Below are 20,146 nucleotides of genomic sequence, written 5' to 3'. Positions count from 1 at the left end.
TGAATGTTTAAAACGCTACCACACACTAGTGGAGTATTAGCATAGGGTACAGTATTGCACAGTCCTAGGGCACACTTACACAGGGTCTCGAAAGATGAGATGGCCATCACATTTTGAGAGACCCTAATCTGGAACATTTACAGTTTATATAAAAGTGCAACAAAAAGAAAAACACAAAAATAAAAAAAGCCAAAAATAGTTGGTTTTCTTTTTTTTCTCCATTGTTCACTCTCTATTGTTCTATATCCATTGTTCTCTCTCTATTGTTACTGTATTATTTTTACTTGTTTATTAATATATAAATGTTTTATTGTATTTGCTTTGCAGGTATGGTATGTCTTACTGTTATACTGTAATGTTACTTTGTTTTATTGTTAACCATCATTTGCTTAGCAGGTATGTCATTCAGCTGCAGCACGGGTTTATTTATTCTGACAGCAACAGCGTTTGCTCCCATGATACGTAAAGCCGTGACTCCAGTGCTGTAGGGGGCAATTTTACCACCACAGTTAAAAAAAAAAAAAAAAAAAAGAAGAAGAGCATATATGCCGAAGCATGGGGGCAGAGGTGGAGTGATTTGCTCCTAAAATTAGGGGCGTATTGCCCTCTATGCTTTGGCATATATTTTTTAGGCACAGACTGCGTTAAAAAAATCAAGTTGTTTTATTGAGTTAATGTTTTATCGTTACCATTGTTTGGTTTTCAGGTACGCCATTCAGCTGCAGCACTGATTTATTTATCTTGACAGCAACAGTGTTAGCTCTCACGATACGAAAATCAGTGACTCCAGCGCTGTAGGAGGTGATTTCACCACCACAGTTTAAAAAAAAAAAAAAAATTGTTCATGTATGCCCATCATTAGAAGTGGGTGGATGAAGGGCGGTATCCTAATGGTGGGCATACCCACTGATATCTTTTTTTTCGTTCAGCCCACAGGCTGCATGAAAAAAACATTACAATATATGCCTAACAAGGACCAGCAGCGACTTTGAGTGGTTGTACCAGAATGATGCCTGCAGGTTTAGGTATCATCTTGGCATCATTCTTTTCAGCCAGCGGTCAGCTTTCATGCAAAAGCAATCTGGCTAATTAGCCTTTAGACTGCTTTTACAAGCAGTGGGAGGGAATGCCGACCCCCCCCCACGTCTATCATGGTTTTCTCGGGCTCTTCTGTCCCAACAGGGAACCCGAGAATGCAGCCGGTGGTTCCGCCAACAAACCATAGAGCTGATCGGAGACCAGAACGGCTCCAATCACCTCTATGGCCTAAGAAACCGGAAGCTGCAAGCATTTCATGACTTAGGTTTGCCGGATATAAACATTGGGAAAGCATTTTATCACACCGATCTTGGTGTGGTCAGATGCTTTGAGGGCAGAGGAGAGATTTAGGGTCTAACAGACCCCAATTTTTTCAAAGAAAAAAAAAAAAGCACCCCCCCCCCCCCGCTCTTGCGCAAAGGCGAACGCAAGCATCGGTCTGGTGTCATATGTAAACAGCAATTGCACCATGCATGTGAGGTATCACCACGAAGGTCAGATCGAGGGCAGTAATTTTAGCAGTAGACATCCTCTGTAAATCTGAAGTGGTAACCTGTAAAAGATTTTAAAGGTTCTTAAAAATGTATGTAGTTTGTGTGCAATTTTAAAGCATGTCATGTTCAGTATCCATGTACTCGGCATAAGATCATCTTTTTTTTTTATTTCATCAAACATTTGGGCACTATAGTGTGTTTTAGTGCATACAAATTTTAAAAAGTGTTTTTTTCCCCAAAAAACTGTTTAAAAAATTGCTGTGCAAATACTGTGTGGAAAAAAAATTTGCAAAACCCACCATTTTAATCTGTAGGGCCTTTGCTTTAACAAATATATAATGATTGGGGGTTCAAAGTATTTTCTAGCAAACAAATATATATATATTTTTTCATGTAAACAAAAAGTGTCAGCAAGGGCTTTGTCTTAAGTGGTTAGACAAGTGGGTGATGTGTGACATAAGCTTCTAATGTTGTGCATAAAATGCCAGGACAGTTCAAAACCCCCCAAATTACCCCTTTTTGGAAAGTATACACCCCAAGCCATTTGCCGATAGACATGTTGAGTCCATGGAATATTTTACAACTTGCCACAGGTTTCGGGAAAATTACAATTTTTTTTTTTTTTTTTAACACAAAATTGTCACTAAATGACATATTGCTCAAACATGCCATGGTCATATCTGAATTACACCCCAAAATACATTCTGCTGCTTCTCCCGAGTACGGTGATACCACATGTGTGAGACTTTTTGGGAGCCTGGCCGTGTACAGGACCCCAAAAACCCAAGCACCGCCTTCAGTGTCACACACAGCTCCTCCCCCTCCCACAGTTAGAATCACTCCCTAGAACACACTTAACCCCTACAGCGCCACCTAGCGGTTAACCCCTTCACTGCCAGTCACATTTACACAGTAATCAATGCATTTTTAATCGCACTGATCACTGTATAAATGTGAATGGTCCCAAAATAGCGCCAAAAGTGACCAATCTGTCCACCATGTCGCAGTCACGATAAAAATAGCTGATCGCCGCCATTACTAGTAAAAAAAAAAAAAAAAAAAAAAAAATTTAATAAAAAGGCCATAAAACTATCCCCTATTTTGTAGACGCTATAACTTTTGCGCAAACCAAACGCTTATTTCGTGTTTTTTTTTACCAAAAATATGTAGAAGAATACCTATCGGCCTAAACTAAGGAAAAAAATGTGTTTTTTTTAATATATTTTTGGGGGATATTTATTATAGCAAAAAGTTAAAAATATAGCTTTTTTTTTTTTCAAAATTTTTTTTTTTTGTTTATAGCGCAAAAGATAAAAACCACAGAGGTGATCAAATACCACCAAAAGAAAGCTCAATTTGTGGGAAAAAAAAGTCGTCAATTTTGTTTGGGAGCCACGTCGCACGACCACGCAATTGTCAGATAAAGCGACGCAGAGCCGAATCGCAAAAAGTGCTCTGGTCTTTGGCCAGCCAAATGGTCAGGGGCTTAAGTGGTTAATTTTTTTCCTCAAAATTTTCATATTTTTTCCGTTTATATCGCAAAAAATAAAAAAAATTGCAGAGGCAATTAAATACCATCAAAAGAAAGCTCTATTTGTGGGGAAAAAATTATGCAAATTTTTGTTTTGGTACAGCATTGCATGACCATGCAATTACCAGTTAAAGCGACGCAGTGCCAAATTGTAAAAAGTGCTCTGGTCATTGAGCAGCCAAATATTCCGGGCTTAAGTGGTTAATCAGTACAGTATTCCTCTAAAAAAAAAAAAAAAAAACAGTAATAATTTCGGAAAAGACCAATACCACGCATGCTAAAAAAAAAAATCTAAAAAATACATTACAATAGAATATACAGGATTACATTAAAAAAACAAAAAACACACAACACAATTATTTGTCTGATATTTTTGAAAAAAGTTGCATATTTTTAAAAGTCTGCAGTGACTGAAAATTGGTTGAGAAACGCTACTCTAACCTGTGAAATGACAAAACCAAGCAGGAAGCCGGCAGATCACCTGACTGATATGTCATTTGAAATGTGAAAGTGAGAAGAAACAGGATTCCTAGGACAGACACATCTCTAGCAGACAATATGATTTTGCACATTGAGTGTACAAATGTAATAATGTTAAAACATTCAGAATGTGATAGAACATAAAAAACAAAAAACACAAAAATGATATAAGACGGTGTGGATAAACTAAATGCAACTGAAAAGCTACAGATTACACTTGTGGGCATGAATTGACACATTTACACTTGCTTAAGTTCCTGAAATGAGCAATTAGACTTGAATGTCAAAGCAACGTCTGATTTTTAAGAACTCTATTCAAAAAGTGCCTAATATAAGCTTCATATTGACAATGTCCATCAGTTTAAATTGGAATTTCAAACAAATACATAGATATTTTCAAACTCAAACATACCAACCAGCGACCAACCGAATTGACCTGTCTAAATAATATGCATTAAGAACAGGGGTTTAGTCTGCACACATTTGCAAATACATATGTAAGCTAAAGGCCCCGTTAAGGCACCCCGTTTTCTGAAGTCCCTAACTAACTTCTGAGAGTCTCTACAATGGAAGCACGTGTATTTTAATGGCTAGGCAGAGGGCAGGTGAGACAGTGCTGGTTGGCAAGTTTGAGCTTGGAAATCTCTTTGTATTCGTTTGACATACATCACCCTTCCAGTACTCCTTGCTGCAAAGACCAGTTATAGGTGGGGGAATGGCCACTTGTTTGTAAAGTAGAATTCCAGTCAAGAATGAAAATCTCACAGAGCTCCATGCTTTCTGACAAATCTGGATTATCCAGTTTTGTTTCTTGATTGGTTGATTAGAAACATCTATCTAATCAAGCCATTCAGAACCCCTCCTCTGCCTCTGTTGTACCGTCAACGTTCAACGCGCGCAGCTGAAAGTTCCTGCACACCGACATTTCTGTGTTCTGTTGTCGGTCCGGGTTATGCCAGACAGCCATCTCTGCTCCCCATATTCACTCCCCCTTCCCTCCTCTTGACACAAAAAAAAAAAAGGTTTAAAAAATAAATAAATACAAAAATAAAAAAAGGATGACTTTTAGCTTATGGGGCATATTTTGGGAAGGTTAATGATTGGTTAGGGTTGCGCCCATTCAAGGCATTAAAGGTTTTCTTCCACTTTAATATTTAACTTCCCAGGTTTTCGCAGCGAAAAAAAATAAAACAAACAAACATGGTTATCCCACGTTAATCAAGGCCACAAACTAAAAGGGTTAATCAAGGGTTCACTAAAGATAAACTATGTCATTGTCATAAATTGGTAAACTACGTGACAATACAAGCACATGGATGTTTGCAGGCACATAAATATGCCTAGTGCCTCCATGCATGCGCAGGTAAATGCTGTTACACAAAAGCATAAGTGTTTATATACAGAGGAGTACAGCCATTCACTTCTATGGCCAGCTGTACCACCTGCGGCTCCCTGCGTGCAGAAAAAGGCTTTGATCTTTATGCTAGGAAAAAAAATGTTATGCCTGCAAACGTTCATATGCATGAGGCCAAACATTCAAAGATGAACATGATCAATAATTTAGGAGATTATTACACGAGAACATATCCAAAAAACATGTTAGCTGTGTATCCCTGCTGATGCCACAATGTGCCTTTATTAGCTAGGAAACCCTTTGCTATAAGCCCATGAGATGCAATTAAGGGAGCTATTTTTCAAACCTTAGGCAGGCTCTACGCAGAGACCAAGAAGTCACATCCCTGGTATTGAAGTCAAATTGGTTTATTTATTAATTTAACAGGTATTTTTTATAGCGCTGACATTCCCACATACACACACACACACACACACACACACACTAGGGCATTAAGACAGGAGTCAATTAACTTTCAAGCATGTCCTTGGTGTGAAACACATGCAAGTGCAGGAAGAATATGCAAACTCCATGCAGACAGGGACCCTGGCTCGATTTAAACCACGAAACCCCAGTGGTGCAAGGTAGAAGTGCTAACCACCAAGCTTTTTAAATTCATTTTTTTTAAACCCGCTAATTTCTTTACGCAACACCAAATGTGCACTTGCGGCATGGCCCAACTTAGCAGTTGCCCATGGGTTAATGCCAAGAGTTCAGCCTTTAGCCTACATTTGATTAGGAATTTGCTTTGAAGTGTAGTCAGATTCTTACATTGTAATACTGAAACCATCAGTACTTGGCATCCTCAGTAGCTCTAGATTCCTGTGACAGCAGCAGTGTCAAGTATAGCAACCGCCGTAATACGGAAAGATATAAACAAACGCAGCACTTTTACTTGTTGTTTATCCGTTCCATCCCCAGAATCATCTGGTTGTTAGAAGAACTACATTTAATTAAAATGGGAATTCTAATATAATATATATATATATATATATATATATACATACACACACAAACACACACACACTTAGGGCTGCAACTAGCAATTCTTTTCATAACCGATTAGTTAGCCAAGTATTGTTTCGATTAATCGATTATTTGGATAATAACCTTAAAAAAAAAAGTGTGGTGTATAATTTAGTTAATACGTAAAGTTTAAAAATAAAAAAAAAAAGGCAATGTATTCTTAAATATCTATATGTAGTGGGAAATATAAATAACCAACTATATGGTTAGGGAGCCAAATCTCTAGTCCACTCTGTGAATAACAGACAGAAGAGATATACTGTATATACTATTAGAGGGTGAGTCTGATAAATATCAGATTCTGAGACCACATTTTTTATTTAAAGAAAAAAAAAAATAAAGACCGTTTTGCTGATTTTTAGACAGAACTATACTAATATATTATATGCTGCCATACAAAAACAATGTCTTCCTGCAAAAAAAAAAAAAAAAAAAAAAAAAAGTAATTTTAAGAACGTTCATTCGATTTTCTAATCATTAGTGGGGTCAAATCAATGTTCATTTTCGACCACAGTGATGAGAAAAATCGCTGCAAAAACGCACTACATGCTTTTCTGCAGCTTCTCCATTGAAGTCTATTGAACCAAAAAAAGCACCGTTTTGCGTTGAATAAAGTCCTTGACCCTTTTCAAATATGCAGCGGCTGAAAAAAAGCATAGATGCGAACATGTCCCATAGGAAACGAAAAATGAACTGTAGTGCGTTTCTGCAAAAAGCACCAAAAAATGCATAGGTGTGAACCAGGTCTAAGACGTTTAGTAGCACAATTTTTTTTTTTTTTTGTACCACCTGTCATAATGGGGTTAAAAAAAAAATAAAAATTAGCAGTTTATAGTACAAAAAGAGCAGATAATCACTACTATAAGGGGTTCATTTATACTGTGAAATATAAATACACCCAGAAGTAGGATATATGGGCATTTTAACTAGGAGTCAGACATGATGCTATATGAAGTATGGAAGGGAGATATAAAATATTTTATATTAACCACTTTCCACCCGGCCACTGCACATAAACAGCCGGGTGGGCTATCTCTCCTTCTTAGTGGACGTTCAGGAACGTCTTTCAGAAGGAGCGGGATCGCGCGCGTGTGCCCACGCAGTGGCGCGATACCAATGCGCTTGTGTCACCCGGAGAGGGCGCATCTCCGTTCGGTAGGAGGGCTCTGCGATTGGCCCTCCTGATCACAGCTGTCATGTGATGTAAACACAGAGCCGGTTGCTAGGCAATCTGCTCTCCTCTCCTCACACGGAAGTTGTCAGTGAGGAGAGAAGAGCAGATCGCTGCAGCCAGCTGGTGATCAGTGAGTATTAGCTGTTTTTTACAGCTTTTTACTCACTGATCACCAGTCTAGTGTCCCCACACAATGTATAAAAACACAAAGTAAACACACAATGTCCCCACATAGTAAAAACACCTGTCCCCCACATATGTCCCAGTAAAATCACATGTCCCAATGATTATCTGCACACATATGTCCATGATCACCTGCGCACATCTGTACATGATCATTTGCGCACATGTGCCCGTGATCACACGAACCAATTATTACACACTTAACGGGATTTTTTTTAACAAAAACATGTAGCAGAATACATTTTGCCTTAAATTTATGACAAAATTCGATTTTATTGGATTTCTATTAAAATAGAAAGAAGAAAATATTGTTTTTTTTCCAAATTTCCGCTCTTTTTTCGCTTATATCGCAAAAAATAAAAAACGGAGTCATGAATAAATACCACCAAAATAAAGCTCTATTTGTGTGAACAAAATGATAAAAATTTCATTTGGGTACAGCATTGCATGACCGCGCAATTGTCACTGAAAGTGTGAGAGCGCTGAAAGCTAATTGGTCTGGGAAGGAAGGGGGCGAAAGTGCCCAGTATTGAAATGGTTAAAGTAGTACTTAAAGCTGAGAGACTTTTTTTCATGGATATAATCATTTATATATAATGCACAATACTGGTAAAAGTTTACTTTAAATGGAATGCCTTCTATTACCTCCAATCCATCAGCCTCCACCTTCTCTGGGTTCAGATGCTGATCTTCCTGCAGAGTCTTTAAAGTGATTTTTTTTTTTTTTAAATAAACACGTTATATTTACCTGCTCTGTGTGATGGTTATGCACAGAGCGGCCCTGATTCTCCTCTTCTAGGGTCCCCCACAGACGCTTCTGGCCCCTCCTGCCTTCAGAGTGCCCCAATAGCAAGCTGCAAAGTATAGTATAGATCATCTTTATAGCAAGGTAAAAAGAAAAAACTTCTGACTTTAGAACCATTCACTTCCTGCCCAGGAATACATGTCCCATGAGGCATTGCTCCTCACACATTTACATGTTCACAGGCACTTATTGATATGTATGGACGGTGTAGTGAACTGTATGTGTGTGCTGCACTGTCTTCTGATATGTAAAGCTGGCCGATTAATCGATTATGAAAATAGTTGACAACTATTTTCATAATATGTATGTATGTATGTATGTATATGTATATATATATATATATATATATATATATATATATATATATATATATATACACACACATATATATATATATATATATATATATATATATATATATATATATATATATATATATATATATATATATATATATATATATATATATATATATATATACATACATATATACACACTCTAACAGAAATCACCCAAATGGCCCTTATAAAGAGTTAACATACCCTGGAATGTTTGGCCTTGGTCCAGACACAGAAGGTCGCACACACAGATTAAAATGGCAATTAAAAGGTTAATTTCCCACATTTGTGGCTTTTTAAATCACAATTCCTGTCTGTGTATAAATAGTCAATGAGTTTGTTAGCTCCCACATAGATGCACTAAGCAGGCTAGACACTGAGCCATTAGGAGGTGGAGAACAGTCAAAAGACCTGCGTAACAAGGTAATGAAACTTTACAAAGATGGAAAAGGATATAAAAAGATATCCAAAGCCTTGAATATGCCAATCAGTACTGTTTAACCACTTATTAAGAAGTGGAAAATTTGGGGCTTGTTTGATACCAAGCCAAGGTCAGGTAAACCAAGAAAGATTGCAGCCACAACTGGAAGAATTGCCCAGGATACAAAGAAAAATTTACAGGTAAACGCAGGAGAAATGCAGGCTGCCCTCCAAAAAGATGGTGTGGTTGTTTTCAAGGAAGACAATTCAACAATATTTGAACAAAAAAGAGCTGCATCGTTGAGGTGTCAGAAGAAAGCCTTTACTGCGTCAATCCACAAAAAAGCCAATGAGGCATGTTAAGGTGCTGTTGGGCATATTGTAACCAGGCTTTTTAGTGGAACTTGTACAGTAAAGGCTTCTTTCTGGCAACTTGACCATACAGCTCTTTTTTGTTCAAATATCTTCGTATTGTGCTCCTTAAAAACAACCACACCATCTTTTTCCAGAGCAGCCTGTATTTCTCCTGAGGTTACCTTTGGGTTTTTCTTTGTATCCCAAACAGTTACTGTGGCAATTGTGGCTGAAATCTTTCTTGATCTACCTGACCTTGGCTAGGTATCAGTCGATCCCCAAATTTTCCTCTTATTAAGGGATTTAACAGTACTGACTGGAATATTTATTTAAGTCTTTGGATATCTTTTTATATCCTTTTCCATCTTTGTAAAGTTTCATTACCTTGTTACGCAGGTCTTTTGACTGTTCTTTTCCACCTCCTCAGGGCTCAGTGTCTAGCCTGCTTAGTGCATCCATTCCATGTGAGAGCCAACTCGCTCATTGACTATTTATACACAGACACGAATTGTGATTTAAAATCCACAAATGTGGGAAATTAACCTTTGTCATTTTAACCTGTGTGTGTGTGTCACCTTCTGTGTCTGTACAAAGGCCAAACATTCCAGGGTATGTAAACTTTTTATCAGGGCCATTTGTTATTATGATTTAAAAAGGATCCAAATAAAATGTGTGATAATAAATGGCTTCATGTGATTGTTATCCTTAAATAAAAGACAGTTTTTTGGCATGATCAGTCATTTTCAAAATTAATGCCAAAATTTCACAATTTCTGCCAGGGTATCCAAACTTTTGAGCACAACTGTACACACACACAAGCCACTTTATTAGGTACACCTGTTTAAATGCTTGGTAACACAAATTGTTAAATCAGCCAATCACATGGCAGCAACTCAATGCATTTAAGCATCTAGATGTGGTGAAGACGACTTGCTGAAGTTCAAACCAAGCATCAAAATGGGGAACAAAGGGGATTTAAGTGACTTTGAACGTGACATGGTTGTTGGTGCCAGATGGGCTGGTCTGAGTATTTTAAAAACTGCTTATCTGAGATTTTCATGAACAACCATCTCTAGGGTTTACAGAGAATGGTCCGAAAAAGAGAAAATATCTACTGAGTGGCAGTTTTGTGGAAGAAAATGCCTTGTTGATCTCAGAGGAGAATGGCCAGACTAGTTTGCGATGATAGAAAGGCAACAGTAACTCAAATAACCACTCATTACAACCAAGGTATGCAGAATACCATCTCTGAACACACAACACATCAAACCTTGAAGCAGATGGGCTACAGTAGCAGAAGACCACACCAGGTGCCACTCCTGTCAGCTAAGGGCAGGAAACAGACTACAGTTCACCCAGGCCCACCAAAATTGGACAATAGAAGATATGAAAAACGTTGCCTGGTCTGATGAGTCTCGATTTCAGCTGCAACATTCAGAAGCTGGGTCAGAATTTGGCGTAAATAACATGGATCCATCCTGCCTTGTATCAACGGGTCAGGCTGGTGGTGTAATGGTGTGGGGGATATTTTCTCTGCACATTTTGGGCCCCTTAGTACCAACTGAGTATCGTTTAAAAGGTCACGGCCTACCTGAGTATTGTTGCTGACCATGTCCATCCCTTTATGACTACAGTGTACCCGTCTTTTGATGGCTCCTTCCAGCAAGATAGTGCACCATGTCACAAAGCTCAAATCATCTCCCCACTGGTTTCGTGAACAGGACAATGAGGTCACTGTACTCCACACTCACCAGACCTCAATCCAATAGAGCACTTTGGCATGTTTTGGAACGGGAGATTTGCATCATGGATGTGCAGCTGACAAATCTGCAGCCACTGCATGATGCTATCATGTTAATATGGACCAAAATCTCTGAGGAATGTTTCCAACACCTAGTTAAATCTAAGCCACAAAGAATTAAGGCAGTTCTGAAGAATTAAGGTAGGTCCAACTAGGAACTAGCCAGGTGTACCTAATAAAAGTGACCAGTGAGTGTATGTGTATGTGTATATGGCTGGGTGGGCATTGTAGTGAGGGCCCGGATACCCCTCCCTGCCCTCCTCTTTCACCCCCCCTTTTTTTTTCTATCCTGCCCCTTGTTCTTGGCTGGGCTATCTTTTTTTGAGATGCAGGAATACACGCAGGTCATATTGGATATGGCAAAAGACTCCTTCTCATATAGTCTGTAGGGTTCTAATGAGCCAGATGATGCAGATTACTCACGCTCCCCTGCATAGGCAAACAATTATTTACTGGTGTTCCATTAGGCTGCATTCACACCTTTTGAATTGCCGTGATTCTGCCCACAATTTGAAAACGCTTTGCTAAAATGACAAAATCACACAACGGTTTCCGATGCCATTTATTTTAATGGCACCTAAAAACCTGGTGTGTTTTTTTTTCCCCACGATAAATTGCCCTGCAAATGCGGTAAACCACATCGCATTAGGCTAGTCGTCCAAAAAAAGGATCAGGAGCTCAATTCGGTTTTCACGTGGAGCGGTTTGCCACAACTGCAGTGCAATTTATCGTAATCGTGGCAGAACTGCACTGCGTTTTTAGGTTCCATTAAAATGAATGGCATTGAAAATTCGCATTGTGTGATTTGTCATTTTAGCAAAGCGTTTTTTTTTTTTGTTTGTTTAAATGCCAGGGTATAAATGCAGCCTTAAAGATGGGCCCAACAGCTGTCTATACCGGAGTGTTAGAACTTCCTGCTACCTGTAGTTGTACAGTTTGTTCATTGTACCCTGCTTTTTTGTTAAAATAAAGAATTGGGGAAAAAAAAAGAAATAAGGAACACCAACAATGCACCAGTTGCTTACAATGAGTGCAGATCCTCCCATTCTAGATTTGGTCTTGCAAGGACCTAGTGAAACAAACTGCTTTTTCTCCAAAAACAGGTAGGACTCAACTAAAAGTTTGTAAAAATGCTTGCAATGTACATAGAACACCCAGAGGGGATTGTTTTTTTCTGAGCGGTCAGTACAGCACCACTATCCTTAGCCTGATAAACATTACTACAGCAGTATCAACAGGTTCTCTGCAAGATAGACACATTTGTTTTTGTAGCGTTGGTATAATAAAGAAGTTACTATTAGACATAAGTTACTAATATAACGCATCTGTAAAAAAAAAAAAAATAAATAAATGGGGGTATGATAATGAAAGCTTGTGTGCATTTTTACGTGAACTTGAGTAGGAGCAGAAAAAGATTCTCTTGTTATCCTGTTGCTGTAACCATACAGCCAGACAATCGCTGATCCATCTCCAAGAGCTTCTGAACACAAGTTGTTCTAAAATTCCTTTTTTGGACGAGGACAGGAGGCAGTACCCCACCCAAGGGCAATGCTAAGAAAATATTCAACTTAGAAAATATTTACAACGGCATATTTAGAGCTGTGCTTTTATCTGCCTGGCTGGGTCACAGCATTATGTAACAAACTCCCAAGGAAAACAAAGCAAATACACAAATTTAATACAGTAGATGCATATGTGAACTTTATGGCATAGACGGTTGCATTAAGGGGCTACTGTAAAAACAGAACACCAGTTTCAGCTCATTTAGCATACCTAGCTGGGACAACTGCTTTAATTAACCACTTAGGCTGCATTCACACTACAGCGTTCTGAAACGCGGGCAGATTTGACGCGGATCTGCCCCGACTTGACAGAGCTGAGGTGTGAATGAAACAACACGGGATTTGCATTCGATATGCTATTCATTTGACTGACACCTTAAATCGCGTTGCGGGTCTGCCTCAATTGTCATGCAATAAAACGTGCTGCAATCACAGCTGGACGCATGCCGCCCAAAAATAGTTCAGGAGCTACTTTTTGGCGAGAAGCAGGTTGCCGCTTTTGCAGCACGTTTTATCGCACGGCAGATCAGCGCCAGGATTTGAGGTGTCATTCAAATGAACGGCAACTCGAATGCGAGTTCCGTGTTTTGTCATTCACACCTTGCCGCTGTCAGATCCACGGGAAAATGTGCCCACAATTCAAAACGCTGTAGTGTGAATGCAGCCTTAAGGTCCCCCCATAGCAGTTTTACTGCTACAGGGCGGCACCTGTGTGCCAGATCATTTATATATATATTTTATAGCAGAAAGTAAAAAAAAAAAAAACTAATTATATATATATATATATATATATATATATATATATATATATATATATATATATATATATATATATATATATATATATATATATATATATATATATATATATATATATATATATATATATAATTTTTTTTTTTTTCTTCAAAATTGTCGATCTTTGTTTATAGTGCAAAAAAATAAAAACCGCAGGAAGTGATCAAATGCTCTACTTGTGGGGGGGGGGGGGGATGGGGGGTAGGGACGACACAGACATTTTATTCGGGCACAGCGTTGCATGGCCGTGCTACTGTCAGTGCTACTGGCCTGGTCATGAAGTGGGGTAATTCTTCCGAAGGTCAAGTGGTTAAAGTAGAATTTAAGGCAAAACAACTTCCGGTCCCACAACCAAAACAGGAAGTGAGAACACCCCCCCAAACAGTGATAATCTCTCGCTGTCACCAGGACAAGTGTCCCCATTGGAAGATTTCCCCTCCATTCCAGTTGTGGAGACAACCCAAAATTTGAGATTTTCTTTCACTCTCAATGAAAGGGAAGTAGGAAAGGGTGAATCTTCCCAAGTGTTTTGCCGCGATTCCAGTATGCTCAGGTGTGAATAGAGCCTTACAGAAAATCTGTAAGGTGAACTTACACAGGACCCCCTCCCCAGCTCCCCCAATCCCACCATCCATGTGACGGTGCTGACAGATCAGAATGCTTTTGTCCGTACACTGAGAGGTACGGACAGGAGATTAAGCCACGGGAACTTCAAATCCTCGGACCAGGGAAGCCGCGCCCCAGTGCTTGATGGGGGGGGGGGGATTGCGGTACAACGGGACCGAGGAGGGAGGGGCTGTGGAAGGGGTCCAGTGTAAGTTCACCTTACAGATTTTCTGTAAAGGTGGTTACACTTTAAAGCGAAATTGTGAGTAATATCAGGACCCCAATTACATTGCTTTCTACAATGCTTGGTAGACGAAAATGTAAGCATTCAAATACAATGGTTATTAAAGCTGTACTCCATTAACCCTTTTATTGCCACTGTGGCAGCATTGGGGTGGGCGGCTTGCACACATTCCCAGTGACTGGAGCTGTCAGGAGTTTGTGTAAGGCCAACAAGATAACTGTTGCCTGTCAGCAAAAAAAAGCAATCCGGCGGCTCTGCAGCCGCTGAATCGCTTCCACACACACCCGTAAGAGGTGGGTCTGTGTTGGTGCAAGTCCCTAAACCCTTATGGTCTGTGTTCAGCAATACGTGCCCGCACCCACGCAGGTGTCGAATTGAGCGGGTGAACCCGTGCAGCTGCTATGTCCCTATTCACATGAATAGGAAAGCCTGCACTCATGTAGGCAAACATACACCTTAACAAGGGTGTATTGCTTAAGTATGCTCGTGTGAACAAAGGTCTATGGACTCCCAACTATGCCCAATTTGGAGGGACTGTCCTCTTTTTGGCACCAAATTCTTCTGTCCCTTGTTCTTCCTCAAATGTCCCCATTTAAGCCATGGTGTAGAGATCTGTATAAATATACTTTTTTTTTAACTTTTGCCTACCTGTTTATAAGGCACTACAACTTTCCACATGACTGAATTGGTCATTTTAAAATAGTAATATGGTATTCATGGTTCACGTGTTTTGGGATGTGAGAAGAAATGTCTTTTGCTTATTCTGTGCTTTAAAAAAAAAAAAAAAAAAAAAAAAAAAAAAAAACACACAACCCTTCCTTTCCTGCTCACATAGTCGTGTGTGATTGTAGATTGTTACTTAGTCCAGCAGATGATAATCAATGATAGGAGGTTCATCCCACACCACCCTGCATCCTATACATTCCCATTTGCATGGGCAATGATGAAAGCTGGTGCACAGTCAGTTAAGAACCCATACACACAGGACTATGGCAGCCATAGAGGTTGATACACTCTTGACAAGCACTCTGACACCAGACCGGCAATGGCCAACATCTAAGAAGGCTGGCGAAATATCTTTCAGAGAAGAAAAAATAATTCATGTGTTACATAAAATATGAATTAGCATTGTACAATATCACTTTGTTGAAGTCTACTGTCCATAGCGGGCAAATCAACCCCAAGAGTTTTTGCTAAAGAATCACTTTAATGATTACAGTATTCAAGAGGAAGTTGGATAGAAAAGACAGGAAAAAAAAAAGAAAAAAGTAAATATAGCCAACATGAAAAAGTATCATTTTAAACCATACCTTTGCTGCGCCTAGCTGTTCCTTCCGAAATCGCTCCAGGGGTTTTATCAAGGTTTCATTTACATTCAATGCCTAGTAACAACAAAGATAAAAACATAATTACAATGTGGGAACAACAGTCTGATTTTGACATGTTCACACACTGACTATTGTAGGTTTTTTGTTTCCAAGCCTAGTATAAATAACCCAGCTCATGCATGTGACTAATTTCATAAACGCAAAACTTCTGCATTCACCCTAGGTTCACATCTATGCAGTTGCTGGCGCGTTTTGCATTTTAGAACGTGCAATTTCAATGCGTTTTTATGTGTTTTTCATTTTCTTTACTTTTAGAAACTGAATAACTGGTTGTTAAGGAGCCGGTTGGGAAACCGGACGCTGCATTCTTAACCAATAGGTCATCAGCTGGCAGTGGCGTTCCCTGCTCACAGCTTAATGTAAAAACTATAAATTGCCAGAAAAAAAAAAAAAAGGGAAACGACCCCCCACCCCCCCATTCATACCAGGCCACATGCCCTCTACCCCCACAACCCTGGCCAGTGGTTGTCTGCCGGGGGGGGGGGGGGGGGGGGGGGGGGGCTTATCAGAATCTGGAAGCCCCCTTTGACAAGATGGCCCCCAGATCCTGCCCCCCCCCCCATGAGAATGAGTATGGAGTAGAGCTGCACGATTCTGGCCAAAATGAGAATCATGATTTTTTTGCTTAAAATAAAAAGATCACGATTCTCGCGCGCGATGTAAAATCTTTCACATTATAAAAAAAAAAAAAAAAAAAAAAAAAGGTCTAACTTTTCTGATTAGATTTATTTTCTTTTTTTATTCATTACAGTAATTTTTTCCAATAAATTGCATTTGAAAGACCGCTGTGCGAATACAGTGTGACATAAATATTGCAACAACCACCATTTTTTTCTCTAGGGTGTCTACTAAAAATATATATATTTTTGGGGGTTCCAAGTAATTTTCTAGCAAAAAAAAATGATTTTAACTTGAAACCAACAAATGTCAGAAAAAGGTTTAGTGTTTAAGTAGTTAAACTTTTTTCACTTACACAGGAAGTCTATTCCATTGACAAACTGTTACAATGTTTATACTTAAGTTCAACTGATAAAGAATGTTTTGTTTCTTGGCAGACTGCCTGGTTTTTCTCTTCCTTTCTTTTGAGGGCTGTGATTTTAGAAGAGCAGAGAGAATTCTTTGCATAGAAAGAATTGTGAAACACTTTAGTCAAGATCGTGATAACGATTCTTGGCGATTAATCACGATAACAATTCTGGACGATTAATTGTGCAGCTCTAGTATGGAGGTACCTAGTACTCCTACTCATTCACCTAAAAAAAAAAAAAAAAAAAAATAAAATCAGAAAAACAATGTCTCCCCATTTATCGCCAACCACAATGCACCCACCCCCCCACTCCCCCGGCCACCTCCGACCCAGAAAAAAGTCCACTCCTGCCGAAGGCCACTGTCCTCTCCCAGCTCCACCATCTGACAGTTTTTAAATAACTAAGGTGCGGGGTCACCCACTGACATCACTGGGTAGCCCCGCCCCTTATTTAAGACCTGTCAGACTGTGGAAGTGGACCTTTTGGGGGGGGGGGTCAGCAGTGGAGGTGGGCGTTGTGGTTGATGATTTTTTTTTTTTTTTTAAGTGTCAGCGTCTACAAGAGTACGGCAGCATAAAGCCATTTACTTTAATAATAGTAGTCTGTACGTGGCTCCCTGGGGAAGGGAGAATGCTGGGAAATGTATGCTAGGCATAAAATATAGTTTTGAGAAATAATAAGTGCTCTGTCTAATAACCAATTTTCAAATACAATATTGATCTTGAATCGTGAATAATCAAAGTGACCAGAAGTATACATAAAATGTTACCAAACTGTTGGAAGCATATAAATAAAACCCAAAACCGTCCACAAGTCCACAATTGTGCCAAAATTGCCCCAGCAGAGCAATAAAAACGTCATCAGTCTTTAAGCTGCTGTGCTCAATGGAAGTTTCCATCCATCTCTCAAACAAATGGGATGGAGAGAGGCACGTACCGTCTAGCAGGCGGCCATGCTGAATGTTTGCTTACACTCAAGTGTTTTTCCTGTAAGTGCAGATTTTATTAAACAATGCGTTTTCAAGGATAAATGCACTACGAGTTGTCTACCTTCATTGCTTTCATGGTTTGTGAGCAGAGAGTCGGCGTTTGTCTCAGATCCAGGTGAACGATCTTCCAACAGCGGATTCCTCCCTGCTGAGATATCCCACACGTTCAATATGATTCTATGAGGATCCTTGGGTCTCTGGTAAGTGGCCACTTTATTTTAATACACAGTGGTGAAGCACGGGCACGTTTCTGCATGAAGACACCATTTGTCTGAGAGATGGATGGACACTTCCATTGAGCACAGCAGCTTATAGACTGATGCATTTTTTTTTTTTTTTGCTCTGCTGGTGCACTTTTGGCACAATTGTGGACTTGTGCACTGTTTTGGATTTTATTTCTATGCTTCCAACAGTTTGTTGGTAACATATGTATACATCTAGTCACTTTGATTATTCACGTTAAGATCAATATTGAATTTAAAAATTGGTCATTAGACAGCGCATTTATTTTTCAACACTATTTTTATCCCACCTCCAGGGATTTTTTTTTGTGCAGCCGCCTTTTCTGGTTAACCGCAACCTTCTTTTAATTTAGGCATAAAAGATGCCTATAATAGTCCAAGTGCATGAACCTTGAAAGGTGTGACATGCAGCATATTACTGTCTATAAGCTACAATTATTTCAGACTGATTTTTTGCTAGGTATTGTTGGGGACATTTCACCTAACGTCTGTCCCACAGAAAACTCTCCATAATAAAACAAGCAGATGATCCCACTGGAAGATTACGCTTTACCTACTTTTTAGGTGACAACTGAAAAAAATGATTTTCCATCAATATCAGTTCTGGTGACATTTAGAAAGGTTGAATCCCCAAAAGGGAGCATAGGCGGCTATAAAAACCTAGTCAAAATTAAAATAAAAAGCCATGACTAAACGTTTACTACAGGTACAAAGCGGGATTAAACCCGGTCTTCACAAAAAAATATAATTAAAAATGAAGTGAAAGAGCACATCCCCAGCAACCCTTTAGACAAGCATGTGCCTCTCGGTTGGCCACTAGATCCTTTCACTTTTGCCATCAGCAAGAAGTTGATATATCACTCCCCCTGCTGGCTGTTATGAAGAACTTAAAACACAGCAGCTGCAGCTACAAGGATAGACTGAGGATATGCCCAATTTTTAAAAGTATGAAAAAAAATTTTACAATACCAAACCAATGTTTGCGTCAGTAATTAATGCTTTATTAATACTTTATGCAATGAATGTAGTTTTAGTACGCCTATAACACACTGCAACAAGCAAATCCTCCCACTTAGCAGCCATCAGGTATTCATATCCAAGTATCCAAAGAGCAGGGCCTTGTAAAAGTATGTAGGGAGGTTTAAACCACAGCATGAGGAAGTATGATATTAGCCCTTTGTTAACAGCTGTTTCCAAATCACCACAACTAGTATGTGCTACAAATAAGGAATGGCTTAAAGCTGAACCCCAGTTAAACAGCTAAATACACAGACAAAATACATATAAAGGGAGCCCTCTTACTTGCCAAAAGATTTGTATTTCTGTACACCCAGTCCTGATATTTACACAGTCTCATCACACAGCTAAGAATGCCACCACTTTCATTAGAAATATAGGGATGTTCCCTCTTCACGACCCATCCTACTGACTGGACAGTGACAGAGAAGCAGCAGACTGATGAGGTCATCTCGTTGCTCACTCTGATCACTTCCGATATCAGCATGTTCCATGTCAACAACACATTTGCATGCAGTATACCGGACTGGCCCCCAGTCCTGCCCCATCCTCTCCCAGTCTGGGTGCTGCTATATAGGGAATTGCAAGAGGCTGTTGGCTTAAAAGGAAACTTCCACTGAAAGAAATCTTGAAATTACCACTGAAAATGCTACCTGCCTGAACGTCTTTGGACTGACTCAGCATCACGAAAGTCAAAACATCTGATCTGCAAACTTGTCCTGGGTCATTGACTGAAAAGTACTAGAGCCATTAGAACATCATTACAGCCAGGGAACTATCATTTTGACCCCTTTCACACTGAGACGGCGCTCTGAACCGCCTACCATGCCTCCCCAGTGTGAAAGCGCAAGTGCTTTCACACTGGGGCCTTGCGCTTGCAGGACGTTACAAAATGTCCTGCAAGCAGCATCTTTGGGATGGTTTGGGAGCGCTGTATACACCACCACTAAACCACCCCTGCCCAGTGGAATGTATGGGCAGAGCTTCCCAAGCACCTGAAAAGCGCTTGAGAAGCGCTGAAACACGGGCAGTTTTAACCCTCTCTTCGGCCACTAGCGGGGGTTAAAAGCTCTAAGGCGGCCCGCGACTGCAGTGTGAAAGCAGCCTTTCAGAGGTTTTCAAATGCAGGCTACATATCTCTCTAAGTGGAGGTTTCCTTTAATAGATTTGTGTTTTATTTCTTAACCACAGTTTTTTGCGATATGGCAATTGTCAATTAATTGACAATTGCGCAGT

The 20,146-nt window shown here is 39.6% G+C and overlaps 1 protein-coding gene across 1 annotated transcript in view; it reads right to left on the bottom strand.

The window, feature by feature from the left end:
• Positions 1 to 20,146, bottom strand: part of ARHGAP10 (Rho GTPase activating protein 10) — a 448,736-nt gene that overhangs the window by 295,956 nt on the left and 132,634 nt on the right. Inside the window, exon 4 of the mRNA XM_073604823.1 lies at positions 15,558 to 15,629. Coding sequence (XP_073460924.1) covers positions 15,558 to 15,629 — 72 coding nt within the window. The remainder of the gene's footprint in view (positions 1 to 15,557; positions 15,630 to 20,146) is intronic.

The sequence above is a fragment of the Aquarana catesbeiana genome, linkage group LG01 (assembly GCF_042186555.1).
Source record: "Aquarana catesbeiana isolate 2022-GZ linkage group LG01, ASM4218655v1, whole genome shotgun sequence".
NCBI classification, from domain to species: Eukaryota; Metazoa; Chordata; class Amphibia; order Anura; family Ranidae; genus Aquarana; species Aquarana catesbeiana.
The sequence above is the reverse complement of the archived record's forward strand: the minus strand, read 5'-3'. Positions and strand labels throughout refer to the sequence as shown.